This window comes from Oryctolagus cuniculus, chromosome 19, assembly GCF_051225735.1.
Source record: "Oryctolagus cuniculus isolate XC-2025 breed Fujian yellow rabbit chromosome 19, ASM5122573v1, whole genome shotgun sequence".
NCBI lineage: Eukaryota > Metazoa > Chordata > Mammalia > Lagomorpha > Leporidae > Oryctolagus > Oryctolagus cuniculus.
The window spans coordinates 17,600,075-17,615,425 of NC_142885.1; the positions used below are offsets into that span (position 1 = coordinate 17,600,075).

Consider the following 15,351-nt stretch of genomic DNA (forward strand, 5'->3'; position numbering starts at 1 on the left):
CCTATTAACATGGCCCATGCCCATATCAGCCCTGCAGGCATACACAGCACGCTGACCCCTCTGGTCTACAAAACCTCCTATATAGGCCTCCTCGCCCAGCCCCGTCTTATCAGACCCGATCTAGGCTGACCCGTGACCTGGCCCGGCTCGCCCAGCTCCTGGCCATCCCAGTGTCCCCCCGCTGGGGGCAGATGCCTTCACTCCTCCATAGCTTGCTCAGCAGGGGCAGTCATGTGGCGACCAGAGAAGGCGCAAGTGCCATCCTGATTCGGCCTATGGGTGGTCCAGGAAAAGAAGGCAAGCCCGTTGGAGAACCGGATGGAGCTTCTGGCCAGAGGTGCCGGGATGGTAAGAGTTAGGCAAGGCTCTGGTGGATTGGTAACCAGAGGTTTCGTGGCAGAGACGTACCGGAGCTGTGTCTCAAGAGGAGGAGTGCAGGAGCAGAGAGGTGGAGGCGGCCCGCGTGGGCGGGCAGGCGGGTGGGCGGGCAAGGAGGGGCAGAGAGGAGCCGGGCAGCATCGCATCCTCATCATCACATTTATTCACGGCCCCTAGGAGCTGGGGCTGGGGACAGAACATACAAAGACAAGGACCTGCCCTCAAAAAGCTTCCATTCTAAGGAGACAGGGACAGAAAAAATACAAGAACGGTCTTTCCTGGGGACGGCGCGCTCTCACCTGTGCAGGGCGGGAGCCCCCCCGGGCTACCTCACGGCAGGATCTAGAGCGCCAGCCGGGTACACAGCAGCCCCCAGGGGGGCTGTGGCGCCCCCAGCCCCGCCACTGGGGCCTGCCCGCCTGGCTCCTTGGCGGTGGGCCCCAGCAACTGGGGGAAAGGTAGGCTCAGGACATGATGAAAACGCTCCTGTCGGCCTTGGCGTTGTGGGGCCGGCCCCAGCGGGAAGCGGGTGTCTTCCCAGGGCCCCCCCACCAGTAGGTGAGTCAAGTTCTTGGATGGGGGCTGCTCCATCCCCCCTGGAGGCCCCCAGCCGGGGAGACAAAAAAGGCAGAGGTGCCTCAGCCCCAGAGGCCAGACACCTGCCCACCCCACCCCCAGCCCTCCATGGGGTGGCTTCCAGGTGCCCCTACTCCCCAGCTCAGCCTCCAGGGCCAGGGGTGGGCCTGCCTGAGGCCAGGGGGAGGGGCCTGCCCCTCCCCCCACCCAGGCAGTGGGGGGGAGGAGGAGGAGGAGCCCCCCATCAAGTTTGTCTGGGCCCCCCCAACTGGGGGGCCGCTCCCTGGCTCCTACCGGTGGGGGGGCTCTGGCTGCGAGGGCCTAGGGCTCAGCAGGGGGGCGGGGCCGAGGGGGCACCCTGGGGAGCCCTTCAGCGGGGGCACTGGGCGGGAGTCCAAGGGGGGCAGGCTCCGGGGCACGGCGGCGGCTGGCCCCCGGGCGGCCCCCGCGGGCGGGACCGCTGCCGCGGGGAAGGGCTTGGGGGGGTCCGCGGCGGCGGCGGCGGCGGCGGCAGCGGCGGCGGAGGGGGCCGGCTGGGCAGACCGCTCCCGGCGGTGCCGCAGCAGCTCCTGCAACTTCTCGGCCTGGGTCCGCCTCAGGTGGGCCAGCGCGCGGCCTCGCTGGAAGGCAGGCAGGAAGGCCTCCAAGCTCTGCTCCCCTAGTAGCAGCTGCTCCATCTGCTCCTGGGACAGGATTGGGGGTGGGGTGGGCGTGGGGGAGCTGCTCCACCAGGGGCTGTGGGGGGGGTCTCCTCCCCCCCCCCCCGGAGCTCCCTCCTCACCTGCTGGGTGCCAGCCAAGACACCCCAGGCTGGCACTCACTGGGGGCTGGGCCTCACTAGGGGCTGCGCTCCCCACCCGGCCCAGCCCCTCTGCCCGCCCCGCCCTGGCTGCCTGAGACATTCATTCTCTAGGGGAGCCCTGCCCTCCAGTGCTGGCAGCAAAGTCGGGCTCGCCTGTGGGTCAGGCACTCCAGGGAGGCTTCCCGGAGGAGAGGCCCCCTCAAACCTGCAGCGCAAGAGCGAGCGTCGGCCCAGCCAGCCCTCCCCTCACCTCCGCGTCCTGCTCAGCCTCCTCCAGCTCGGCCTGCAGCCAGCCCAGCGCGCAGTGGGGGCTCCAGCGGTGCACGCTCTCCTCTGGGGGACACAGGGGCGCGGTGAGTGGCAGCAGCCCCCGGGCTCCGCCCCCCAGTGCCAGTGCCAAAGAGAAAGTCAGGGCTTTAGCTCCTAGCACCTGCCCAGGGGTGGGGGGCCCTGGGGTATCGGGGCACCCCCTTTCCCACCTCCGCTTTCCAGGAGGCCAGGGGTAGCCCACCCCCCCCAATCCCCAAATTCATACAAGAAGAGGCGTGCCCAAGTCCTGGCCTTTGCAAAGAGCCTGGAAGCTGGCTGCCCCCTGGGGCCCAGCCGCCAGGGGTCCACGCCCCCGCCCCGCACCCCCTCACCCAGTCGCTGCAGCTTGTCTGCGCAGTTCTCAGCCACCTCCCGCAGCTCCTGGTACTTGATGGCCAGGGCGGCCCGGCCCATCTCCAGGCGGGGCCGCAGGGCCAGGTTCTCTTTGGCCAGCGCGTAGTTGGAGGCCAGGCAGGCCTCGCGTTCCAGCTGCAGGCCCTGGAACTAGCAAAACAGGGCGGCTCAGAGGCCCGCTCCAGGAGTCCAGCCCCGGGGGGTGGGAGGGGGCCACAGCGCCAAGCCTGGGGCCCAAGGCACCCGTCAGGCCCAACAGGTGCAGGGACTTCCAGGGGCCTGGGGACCCGGGGCTCGTGCCTGGGTTTGGCACAGCGAGCTGAACGCATCCGGCGTGCAGGGCGGCCCTGAGCCCCAAGTGAGGGAAACTACGGAGGCCTCTACAAATGTTAGTTAATTTTTAATTTCTCAATTAATATGTCTGCCCTGGGTCCCTCGGGGGAGCTCCCCTCCCTCTGCTGCCCCATTTTCCACGCCTGGACAGCTGCCCCCGCGTTCCAGGCCTTTGTCTGCTGCTTCCCTAGGTGTTTATGTCCAGAACACTGCCAGCTGCCGATCCGGCCCTCTCCACAGTGATGTCCCCGCCCAGTGCCCCTTCCCGGCACACACCGCCCCCCCACCCCCAGGAATACACACCCCCCTTTCCACTCGGATGCCCCAGCGCCTGCCTCCCCCCCCCCCCACAAAGCGGCCCCTGGCCTTGGATGAGGCTTCTCCTTAGTTTCTCCCCGGGAGGGGTGGGGGCCCAGGGAGGCTGCGCCCCTCCCCCGTCGGTCGGATGCACCTGCCCCTGCTCCTCACCCCCCCACACTTTCCCTTTCTGCCTCCCACTGCCCTGGCAGCCCGGCCTATCTCTGGGAGATACACAACTTTCTCTTATGGTGGCCTACAGAATACACACCTCAGCTCCCAGTCCTCCCTAACGCGCAGCGCCAAGCCCCCGCCCCGCGCGCCCCCGGAATGCCCAGCTCTCCCCGTCCCCCACCCCACCCCCCGCCCAGGGGTCCCTCAGGTGTCAAACGGGCCCCTAGGTCTCCCACCCCCCGGGGAAGGCGCCTCCCCTTTCTGGCTCTCTAGAACGTGGGCGTGCGAGCCAGGGCCCCCCACCACCACCACACAGCTAGCCCCTGCCCCCCGGAACACACCTCCCCGGAGCGGCCGCCGTAGGACACGCCTCGCGGCCATCCCGGGCGTGGGGGGGCACGGGTGGCCCCCAGCCCCGCGTCCTCGGCGCCCCCAGCCCCCGCCCCAGGCCCGGGCTCCGGGCGCCCCCTCCCCCGGGGGCGGCTCCACGGGGCCCACTCGTACGTGCCAGGCTCCCGCGCCCACCGACGGCCCGCGGCCCGCGCCCGCGCGGCCCTGCGCTCGGCCCGCCAGGTCCGGCAGGCCGCGGCCCGGCCCCCCGCACCCCCCGCCCGCGCCCCCCGCGCTACCTTCCTGCTGAGCCGCACGATCCGGTCCAGCTTGGGCTCATCCTGCAGCAGGTCCCGGAGCTGCCCGGTGCTGAGGATCCCAAAGCGCCCCGGGCTGCCGGGCTCCGGCCCCGCCCGCGCCGCCCGGGCCCGGTACATGCCGCCCGCCCGCGCCCCCAGCTCGGCCGCTGGCTCGGCCCGCCCGGCCCGCTCCGCCCCGGCTCCGCTCCGCTCCGCTCCGGCTCCGGGATCCGGCTCCGGCTCCGGCCGTGCGCGCGCCGCTCCGCCGCCAGGGGGCGCCCCGCGCGCTCTTAAAGGGGCCGCGGCGCCGGGCTGGGAGTGGGGCGGGGAGAGACTCGCCGCGTCCCGGGCACCCCTGGGATCGCCCAGGTACCGATTCCCTGCAGCCATCCCGAAATCCGAGGCCGCGTGTCTCCACACCCTTTGACCCGGACCCAATTCACAGCGCACCCCCGCCACCCCCACTAGGCGCCCACCCTCTCACTCCCGCTGCTTAGCTGCCAGGGCTGTTTGTCACCCCACTTGGAGACACACAGCATTTTTTAGCCAACTCAGACAAGTCACTCGCCTTCTCTAAGCCTCAGCCTTCCGTGCTGTAAAATGGGTGATGGGTTGCCCACGTGGGCGCTGTTTTTGGGGGGGAGAATATCGCGGAAATGACGTCACCCTCCAAAGTCACCTTACAGGTACGCCATGGGTCACCCCAGTTCTTCCCCGCATGCATGTAGGGCGTGCGGGGACATTGTCCCTGCTCCCGGGGAGCTCCTGGAATGGGACACAGTCGCAGCCCCACTCGGGGTGGCAGGTGTCCGTCGCCAGGCAGCTGATCCAGGTGTAGCCCTATCTTTACAAATCCTAGCGGCTGGAGCCTTGGTCTCATCTCGGCAATGGCACCCAGGGACTCGGTTGCTTGCATTAGGTCGCCCAGCAATGAGAGAACCGGCCTAGGGTCAGGGCCATCAGGAAGGCTTGCCAGACGAGGTGGCTTTGAGCTGGGTTTCACAGCATGAATAGGAGTTGCGATGCTGACCCAGAAAATGAAGGCGGAGGGAAGTCCCGAAGCCAGCCAAAGGGCCTCCCCCTGCATCCAGGGTGCTGGGCAGGCAGGGGGCAGACGCCCACAGGGCAGACTCCCTCAGCATTTTCATGATCTCTTCTAGATTCATCTGTGGGGGAGGAGCCGTGGGGAAGCCCCGTCGTGGGCGCCTGCCTCCCCCCACCCCCACCCCGTCCCAGGGCGCCTGCGGTCCAGGCACAGCTCTGCTCCCTATTCCTACTGATGTGCATCCCGGGAGGCAGCAGGTGCTCGGGCCCCTGCCACCCGCGGGTGAGACGCAGCTGGGGGTCCCGGCTCCCGGCTTCACATGGGCTGGTCCCGGCTGTTGTGGCTGCTTGGGAAGTTGAACCAGCAGATGAGAGCTTTCTCTCTGTCTCTCCCTTTCAAATAAAAATGAATGAATAAATAAATGATGTAAAAAGCGACTCCTCCGGAACATCACCACCCCCAGGGAGCCCGCTCCACCTCCCCAGGCGGGGCTGAGGGCCCCCTCCCTCTGCTCCCCCTGCACCGCGGTCACAGTGGGTGGGGGGCTGATTTCCCCGGTCTGCTCTGCCTCTGCTTCGCTCACCATGGCCACTGAGCCTTAGCCGCTGTCTCAGCCCCTCCCACTCTGGGCAACCTTCTCACCTTTTTTTTTTTTTTTTTAAGATTATTTATTTATTTGAAAGGCAGAATGACAGAGAAAGAGAGAAAGAGAGAGAGGTCTTCCATCCACAAGTTTACTCCCCAGATGGCTGCAATGGCCACAGCTGGGCCAGGTCAGAGCCAGGAGCCAGGAGCTTCATCCGGGTCTCCCACGTGGGTACAGGGGCCCAAGGACTTGGACCATCTTCGGCTGCTTTCCCAGGCGCATTAGCAGGGAGCCGGATGGAAAGCCGAGCAGCCGGGACTTGAACCGGCACCCATAGAGGAGACAGGCAGCAGCTTAACTCGCTATACCACAGCACCAGCCCCTCTTTTTTTTTTTTTTGGAAAAAAAGTTTTCATTTTATTTAAAAGGCAGACAGATAAAAAGACAAAGAGAAGGGCCGGTGCTGTGGCGCAGCGGGTTAACATATTGGCCAGAAGCGCTGGCATCCCATATCGGCGCTACTTTGAGTCCCGGTTGCTCCACTTACTGTCCAGCTCTCTGCTGTGGCCTGGGAAAGCAGTAGAAGATGGCCCAAGTCCTTGGGCCCCTGCACCCATGAGGGAGAACCAGAAGAAGATCCTGGGTCCTGGCTTCGGATCAGAGCAGCTCCAGCCATTGTGGCCAATTGGGGAGTGAACCATCGGATGGAAGACCTCTCTCTCTCTCTCTCTCTCTCTCTCTCTGCCTCTCCTCTCTCTGCATAACTCTGACTTTCAAATAAATAAATAAATCTTCAAAAAAAAAAAAAAAGACAAAGAGAGACCTTCAATTTGCTAGTTCACGCCTCAAACGCCCGCAGCAGCCAAGGTTGGATTAGGCCAAAGCCGGGGGCTTGGAGTTCCGTCCAGGTCTTCCCCATGGGTGGCTGGGACCCGAGTAGTTGAGCCATCACCTGCTGCCCCCCAGGGTGTGCGTTAGTGAGAAGCCAGGACGCACAGCAGAGCTGGGGCTTGAAAGCAGGCAGTCCCATCTGGGAGGGAGGGCATCCCATGTGGCATCTTGAACAGGGCTCCGTGCACCTGCCCCCCAGCCTTGCTCACCTCAAAAGCCTCCCGTCTCCCCTTGCCCGTCCCCTTTTGTTCAGCCCCACAAAGCCCCACGTAAGCCTTCCGCACACTCCCGAGACCCCCAAAACCCACAGCCGCCCTGCTAGGTGGACCCCCCCCCCCGGAGGCCCAGCGTACAGAGCACTGTCTCCCAGTGCCCCCTCCCCCTCTGCACCTGCCTGGTGCCCTTCCTACCCTCCTGTCTCTGGGGGCCGCGGCCTCGCTTTGTGCCAAGCCAGCCCAGGTGCCCTTGCAGGGTGTCACCTACACCTGCCTGCTCCGGGAGGTGCCCTGCGCCGCCGTCACCTTTACTCCCTGCCTGGGGACTCACAGCTCCCTGTGACACACGCCGGAGCCTCTGAGAGGACTCTGTACCCGCCACACTTCCTGCGTCTGCTTCCTCACCCCACTTAACCCTGAGGCTCACTTTCACTTCACCTCACCCCTCCTCTTCCAGGGTCCCCATCACTGCTGACCGCCCCCCTCGCTTCTTGGAAAAGAGAGAGGGGAAGAGAGGAGAGACAGAGATCTTACACACACTGCTTCACTGCTCACGTGGCTGAATGACTGGGGCTGGGCCAGGCTGAAGCCAGGAACCAAAACTCCATCCAGGCCTCTCGCCAACACTTTATATGCTCAGTCGTTTCTGTTGCGGCCACTCTAACGGAGGTGTCTTTCCTTTGCTACATTGTGCACGTGGGTGTCTAGACAGCATATTCTTTATTTGTAGTTTTCAAATATATATATATATTTACTTGAAGATGACACATGATAACTGCCCATTTTTATGGGGCACAGAGTGCTATTTCTTTTTTTTTTAAGATTTATTTATTTATTTGAAAGTCAGGGGGCCAGCGCTGTGGCGCAGTAGGTTAAAGCCCTAGCCTGAAGTGCCAGCATCCCATATGGGCGCCGGTTCCAGACCCAGCTGCTCCACTTCCGACCCAGCTCTCTGCTAAGGCCTGGGAAAGCAGTGGAAGATGGCCCAAGTCCTTGGGCCCCTGCACCCACGTGGGAGACCCAGAAGAAGCTCTTGGATCCTGGCTTCTGATTGGTGCAGCTCCGGCCGTTGCGGCCATCTGGGGAGTAAACCATCAGATGGAAGACCTCTCTCTGTCTCTGCCTCTCCTTTCTCTGTGTAACTCTTTCAAATAAATAAATAAATCTTAAAAAAAAAAAGAAAGAAAGAAAGTTACACATGACCTGTTGACAGTCAGAGTTGACATGGGATGAAAAAACTGTGCTACAGAACATTGGAGTTACTGCCTAGCCAACTGCACCCCCAGGGCCTGTTAGCCCCCCTCTGTCCCTCCCCTCCCCTCCCCCCTTCTCTGCTTCCTTGAGATCAGCATTGGCATCCGCATAGGGGTGACCACGTGCAGTGCTTGTCTTCCTGTGCCTGATGCCTTCTTGTTCCAGCCAGGTAGCTGCAAATGACAGCATTCCCTTCTCTTTTATGGCCGAATAGGATCTCATTGTGTGCTTGGGCTGTCCATCATGCGGACAGTGGCCCGCTGGGTGCCATCCCAAGGTGACCTCCCTCCCTCCACCCCTGGCTCCGGCACCAGCAAGTAAGGGCCCCGGGAGTGCCCTGTGCACCTCCCTGCAGGCCTGGCCATCCTGCCCAGCTCAGGTGGCCCTGGGCTTGGGGGCTCCCAGGTCTTCCCTGCAACCCCAGCAAATCCCGGGTGCGGGTGTTTTTCCCTGTTCTCCCGATGGAGTGTCTGATCTGTGTTATGCCCCCTGCCCCACTTCTCTCCCTTCCCCCCACCCCCGTCCCCACTGGACCAGTAGCGCCCCCTGCAGTCACCCAGCTCCTGACTCACTCCTGGCTCCCTGCTGCATCTCCACACTGCTTGGCTCCCACTCAGGACGCTGCTCCTCCTCCAAAGCCAGGAGTCAGGGAAGGGACCCACCTCTCGCCACCCAGCCGACGCCTCCTCTGCTCCGGGCAGAATCAGCTGTCACGGCCTGGATCCTGAAGTCCCCTGGGAGCAGGGACAGCATCTTACATCTTTTAAAAATGCATTTACTTGAAAGGCAGTCAAAGAGGGAGAGTCAGAGGCTGCAACAGCCGGAGCTGAGCAGAGACAAAGCCAGGAGCCAGGAACTTCTTCGAAGTTTCCCATGTGGGTGCAGCGGCCCAGGCACTTGGGCCATCTTTGGCTGGTTCCAAAGGTGCATTAGCAAGGAGCTGGATTGGAACTGGAGCAGCCAGGACTCGAGCAAGCATCCATATGGGGTGCTGGCACTGCAGGCAGTGGCTTTACTTACTACACCACGGTGCCGGCCCCCTAAGCAGTGTCTTAACCCACCCCATGTTGATGGGCTGTGATCCTTGGCCACCATCAGTTTGTCCCCTTCTTCTCCCTGGGCTGCAACTCTGAGGCTGTTCAAGGGTGTTGGTGGCAAGGTAGGTCAAACCTTGTCCAGGAAATCCCAGTGGGAGGCATCCATTGTAGTGAAAACAGGGTGATTCTAACACTCATCCAGAAAATGTAGACAAACTCTACTGTTCTGCGAAACTAGAGAGACAGGAGACACTCGTCTCAGCAGAGGGGAATACCTCACTGAAGGACCAGAGTGGGAGGGGACCGAGCCAAAGCACTCCTGAGTGGAACTGATAAGGAAAGCCCAGGGGGTCACCGTGACAACGGGGTAGTCGCAACAATTTCAGGACAACTTGGTAGCAATGTGGGATTAAAAGATGCCTACTGGGGGCCGGCGCTGTGACGTAGCAGGTAAAGCTGCCGCCTTCAGTGTCCGCATCCCATATGGGTGCCGGTTCGAGACCTGGCTGCTCCACTTCCAATCCAGCTCCCTGCTATGGCCTGGGAAAGCAGTAGAAGATGGCCCAAGTCCTTGGGCTCCTGCACCAGTGTGGGAGACCCGGAAGAAGCTCCTGGCTCCTGGCTTCGGATCGGTGCAGCTCTGGCCATTGCGGCCATCTGGGGAGTGAACCAGTGGATGGAAGACCTTTCTTTGTGTCTCTGCCTCTCTGTAACTCTGACTTTCAAATAAATAATATCTTTTTAAAAAGCTGCCTACTTAGGGGCTGGCGCTGTGGCATAGCTGGTAAAGCCACCGCCTGTGACACTGACATCCCAAAGGAGCACTGGTTCATGTCCTGGAGGCTCTACTTCCCATGCAGCTCCCTGCTAACCCACTTGGGAAAGCAGCAGAGGATGGTGGCCAGAGTGCTTGGGCCCCTGCACTCACGTGGGAGACCCAGAGGAAGCTCTTGGCTCCTGGCTTCAGTCTGGCCCAGTCATCTGGGGAATGAACCAGCAGATGGAAGATCTCTGTAACTTTGCCTTTCAAATAAATAAGAAATAAATCTAAGAAGAAGGAGGAGGAAAAGGAGGAGGAGAAGAAAGAAAGAAAGAAAGAGAGAGAGAGAGAGAGAGAGAGAAAGAAAGAAAGAGAGAGAGAGAGAGAGAGAGAGAGAGAGAGAGAGAGAGAATGCCAAGATTTGGTGCCAAGAGCTGGACAGGGGAGGCCAGAGGGCTCCAGGGGGGACCTCAGGGAGGGGTTGCTGGGAGGGGGGAACTCAGGAAAGGAGTGGGGCTCAGGGAGGCTCACAGATGGGGTGCAGGGAGGGGAGAGAGCTGGGGAGGGAATGGGGAGCCAGGGAAGGGGAGAGAGATCAGAAAGAGGGGCTCCAGGGTGGACAGGGAGCTCAGGGGAGCAGGGGGTTTTGGAGCAGCTCAGTGGGAAGGTAGAGGGCCCTCCATGGAGTGGGCTTGAGTGGCAGGGAGGGGACATCAGGGAGGGGGAGGGGACTCCGGAGGGGCACCAATGGAGCTGTCCCCCAGCATGCAAATAGAGTTCGGGCAAACTCAGGCACAGGGATGAGCCCCAGAGAGGGTCTGGGGCCGGTGCAGGGACCCAGGCCCATCCCATACTCCTTCTCTACCCCCTGGGCCTGGGCCCTACGCCTGGGGCCCCTCCCCTCTCGGACCCAGCCGAATGTGGGGGCCGGGCCGAGCCCCCGCCGAAAGAGGGGGTTAAAGGTGAGCGCGCACGAGCGGGCGGGGATTGGCAGGCGCCGGAGCCCACAGCCCGGGCCAGGGCCGCTCCACGGGACTCCAGCCGCCTGAACGGCTGCCACCCACGTGCTAAGGGGAGAAGGAGGCACCGGATCAAGGGGCAAAGGACACCCCGGAGCGGGGCGGGCGGCACGGGCAGTGCCCGCGTCCACACCCGCGGCGCAGTGCACCCAGGCCCCTGCCGCCGGCGCAGGGGTGTCCGGAGCATCCCCAGCGCCCAGACACCGCGCGATCCACGGGGAGCGGCGGGAAGTCCCTCCGTGAACAGGTGAGTGTAGGTGTGCGGGCCTCCACTGCCACCTGTCCAATGGCCAGGGCTCAGCTGGGCTGATGGGGTCCACACCCTTGTGTATCCGCTCCTCGCTCAGGCCCAGAGGCTAGGGCCCCCTCGCCCGCGGAGGAATTTGGATCAAGAATGCAAAAGCGAGGTCACCCACGCAGGTGCCTGGGCTGAGTTGGGCTGGGTTCACAGGGCTTGCCCCGGAGCTGAGCGCCGGCTCCCGGAGGCAGGAGGGGGAACCTTCTGCTCCGGCTCCCCAGCCCTGCACGGGTGTAGGCGCCAGGGGAGCAGCGGAGCTCAGGGGGGGCGCTGGGCTGGGCAGGAGGCGCCAGGTGTGCAGGTGGGGCCTGTGGATTCCCGGCCACCAGGCTTCTAGCACCTGTGCAGGGTCCGGACGGGTGGCTCCGGCTGGGTGGGCCGGGGTCTCCTGCCTGCTCCCAGTGCCCCCTGTGCCTGCCTCTCGAGACCCTCCTGGTAGGGGAGGTGCTGGGGTCGGGCCAGGGCTGGGTGCGGGAGCTTTCAGTTCTTGTTGGTTTCTGCTCTGCACTCCTGACTTCCTTTCTCTGAGCATGTCTTTCCCTTGGTGACGGTTCCGTGGAGACGGGGACAGGATACAATGAGACATTAGGATGCTTTGGAGGCCTGGGTGGCCCTGTGCCAACCGTAGTCCCCTCTGGTCCTTCATAAGGCCGATATTACAAGGTCAGCTGAAGCAGGTGCAGCAGTGTGTGTGGGGGGGGGGTTGGGAGGACCGGGTTCTAATCCAAGCCTCCATCTTGCTCCCCAAAGTCCACTTATATTGAGCCATGGTTCTGCCCCGTCTCTCGCCCAATTCTATGGGCCCAGGGGAAGGCTCTGGGTAGGGGTCCAGGAATCCCATGCCCACCCCAGGGAGGTCCAGCTCCTCAACCTCCTACAGGGGAAATGGGGAAGAGAATAGAGACCCCAGCTGACCACCCCTGAGCCGTGGTGAGCAGACTCTGCCTTCTCTTGAGAGGTTGGTCCTTGGATCATCCCTCAAGACCCCCAAAGGACCAAGGCTCAGGCTGGGCTCAGGGCTCCACCTGGGGCCCTGGTGGGAGAGCATTTGAGAGCCAGGATCAGGGACAGGGCTGGGATCTTGGGCTCCCGGGACTGAAATCGCTGGGCTTGTGAGGAGTGTCCTGGGTGGAGGCGATGCTTATGGACCTGGTGTGGAGGCAGGTGGCATGGGCTCTGGCCAACAGCAGGGGGGCACGGGATTGAGGGGTCCACGAGCCACACCTGCCCAGGGGCTGCCCACTCTTCAGACAGAGCCCTCCCCGGGCCCTCTCCCCAGACAGCCCTTGGCCCCACGCTGGGTGGACGCAGGCCCTGGGATGTGATGGGGCTGTAAGGGGCTGAGAGACGCCCTCCTCAGCACAGTTCTCACTTCCTCTTGGGACCAAGGAAGGGCTTTCAGCCCCAGTGGGACGCAGAAAAGGGAGGGGAAAGGGAGGGACAGAATTCCTGGGTAGCCCCTCGGAGCCGGACACTGCATGGCGTTTTCTTGGCCCTGTGTCTTTCTCGCTGATCACCTGTAAGGGAGAAGATTATTACTTCCACTTTCTGGAGAGACCCAGAGAGGTCAAGGTACTGGCTCAAGGTCACACAGCCTAAAAGAAACAGGACTGGGATTCAAACCCAGGCAGCCTGATTCCAAAGCTCTCTGTTTCTGCTCCTGCTCCTGCTGCTGTTGCTTTGAAAGGTGGAGATTGGGGGTTGGGGAGCTATTTTCCATCCATCGGTTTACTCCCCAAAATGGCCGCATCAGCTGGGGCTGAACCAGGCCAAAACCAGGAGCCAATACAAAGCCAGGAGCCAGGAGCCTCTTCTGGGTCTCCCACATGGGTGCAGGGGTCCCAAGCACTTGGGCCATCCTCTGCTGCTTTCCCAGGCACATTAGCAGGGAGCTGGGTTGGAAGTGGAGCAGCTGGGACTTGAACTAGCGCCGATAGGGGATGCTGGCATCTCAGGCCATGGCTTAATCCGCTGCACCATGAGGCTGGCCACAGCACCTGGATTTTAACATACCCCGAGGGTTGTCTGTGAAGGAAGGAGAGGAGAGTGTGGGAAGGAAGAAAGACTTCCATACTTAGCACACAGTGTTGGCTCCCGCTTCTGTAAGGGAGTAAGGTAGATGCAGCACCAGCTCCCCAGCACTCCCCAGGGCGCCCTCAGATGCAGAAGCTGAGATCCTTGTGGAAACAGCAGGTGACCTTACACACATCCTCCCAGGTACAGGGGCCCAAGCACTTGGGCCATCTTCCACTGCTTTCCCAGGCCACAGTAAGGAGATGGATTGGAAGAGGAGCAGCCGGGATTCCAACCAGCGTCCATATGGGATGCCATCGCCGCAGGCAGAGGCTTAGCTCACTATGCCACAGCGCTGGCCCCACAAACCTGAGCCATGGTGTGCTGCCTGCGCTGGGAACCTCAACCCTGTGTGAAGGGGGCTCAAGAGCATTGAGTGGACTCAGTGCCCAAGATCCAGGGTCTGGCAGCCCATGGGAAGAGCTGCCATGGGATGGCGGGGAATAGCAGTTTTGCCTTTTTCCTCTGGTTCCTGGTACATAGCTCCTTAAACTCTTGGAATATCCAAAATAGTAAGAGTGCCTGTTGCATGCTAATAAAGACGACTGGGGTCAGGCTTTCGGCATAGCTGTTAAGCTGCTACTTGGGACAACCGCATCCCATTTTTGCACACTCGTGCTGGGGAGTGCCTGGTCCTGGCTTCAGACCCAGCTCCCTGATGGCACCCTGGGAGGCAGCAGATAATGGCTCAAGTCCTCAGGTCCCTGCCACCCATGTGGAGTCCTGGATGGAGACCCAGATGGCATCAGAGCTGGACAAGCGATATTGAGAGAAGACACTGGCACCTGCCGTGCCGGAAGTGGGGTGAACCAGGCGTTTGGTGTGAGGGCTGCTAGGATGCCCCCAGCACACATCCCAGAGCCTGGGTTTGGTACCTGGCCCCTGACTCCCGCTTCCTGCCAAGGCACACCCTGGGGGGCAGGCAGCAGTGAGGGCTCAAGTCCCTGGGTCCCTGCCACCCACATGGGAGACCCGGATGGAGCGCCTGGCTCCTGGTTTTGGCCTGGCCCAGCCCCAGCCATTGCAGGCATTTGGGGGAATGAACCAGAGGGTAGGCACTCTCTCACTCTCTCCCTCTCGCTCTCGCTGTCTGTCTGTCTCACTGCCTCTCCCACAAATTAATTATGTGGAAAAGGAACTTCCTCGGCACACAGCAGCCGTCAGCACTCGCGTGCCCTGGCGGACAGACTGTCTGGCTGATGCACCTGCTCCAGGCTCGGGCCTGTCCCCTGCTCTGATGCACACTCTGCCTGCTGTCTGCTCGCAGCATGCCGGTGAGGCTGGGCTGCACGTGCCCGGGTCACAGAGGCCCCGGGCGGGCAATGGCTGGCTCCCAGTCATCCATGGGTCCCCGATGGGCCTCGTACCCTGGAACCCAGGGGGGTTTCCTGACCACACAGGTTGAGGATGTGAGTAGTAGACAGCTAGCTCCCGGCTCGGACCTGGTCCAGTACCAGCCATTGTGGGCATTTGGGGAGTGAACCAACCAGCAGATGGGAGCTCACTCTCTCTCTCTCTCTCTCTCTCTCTGCCTCTGTGGATTATGGTTAATTCTTACTCAAATGAGATCACACTCACCTATTGCCGACAGCTTGCTTTCTTCTATGTTTACCGCTGTAATGGTGATGAGTAGATAGCATCTAAGCACTGTGTAGGTATTAATTTACCGAATTAGCCCACATTAGAAACCAGGGGAGATTCATAGTGTTATTAGCTCCATTTCAAAGATGAGGTTCTGTTAACAGTTACATAATGTTCCGCCGTAAGGATGTATCAACATACATTGGATGCTTCTCCCATTTTTCCGAATGACAAGCAGTGCTGTGAGGGACATGGATGAGATTAAAAAATTATTTATTTGAAAGGCAAAGTAATAGAGAGAGGAAGGGAGAGGGAGACAGAGATCTTCTATCTGTTGGTTCACTCCCCAAATGCCTGCAACAGCCAGGGCTGAGCCAAGGCTGAAGCCAGGAGCCAGGAGCTTCATCCGGGTCTCCCACGTGGGTGGCAGGGGCCCAGGGACTTGGGCTGTCTATGGCTTCCTTCCCAGGTGCGTTAGCAAGAGGCTGGATTGGTAGCAGAGTAGCCGGGACTCAAACCAGCGCTCTTATATGGAATGCCAGCGCCAAAGGCCGTGGCCTAACCTGTTATGCCACAACACTGGCCCCAAGGGTCCTTTTCAATGAATTAATTTCAATTTTAATTAAGTTTCAATAAATAAATTAATTAGATTTTAATTAATTTCAATTTTATTGGAAATGCAGAATAACACACACACACCAGAGAAAGGGAGAGTGGTCTTCCATCCACTGGTTCATTCC

At 61.4% G+C, this 15,351-nt stretch overlaps 2 protein-coding genes across 3 annotated transcripts in view; one reads left to right on the plus strand and one right to left on the minus strand.

The window, feature by feature from the left end:
* Positions 1 to 523: 523 nt before the first annotated feature.
* VPS37D (VPS37D subunit of ESCRT-I) lies at positions 524 to 4,188 on the minus strand. 2 transcript variants are annotated; one of them, XM_089320765.1, is made up of 4 exons: positions 3,853 to 4,188; positions 2,398 to 2,563; positions 2,007 to 2,089; positions 524 to 1,637 (listed from the first exon to the last, which is right to left on the minus strand). In XM_089320765.1, the coding sequence occupies exons 1-4, from the start codon at positions 3,988 to 3,990 to the stop codon at positions 1,245 to 1,247; spliced, it is 780 nt and encodes a 259-aa protein (XP_089176891.1). In that variant the 5' UTR covers positions 3,991 to 4,188; the 3' UTR covers positions 524 to 1,244. The 2 variants fall into 2 exon arrangements, with proteins under 2 accessions (XP_089176891.1, XP_069920627.1); XM_070064526.2 differs by having other exon boundaries at positions 2,398 to 2,569; positions 3,853 to 4,146.
* Positions 4,189 to 10,748: 6,560 nt separating this feature from the next.
* The window catches only part of MLXIPL (MLX interacting protein like), a 29,675-nt gene continuing 25,072 nt past the window's right edge, over positions 10,749 to 15,351 (plus strand). The window contains exon 1 of the mRNA XM_051835439.3: positions 10,749 to 10,906. The gene's annotated coding sequence lies outside the window, so the exon portion shown is untranslated. The remainder of the gene's footprint in view (positions 10,907 to 15,351) is intronic.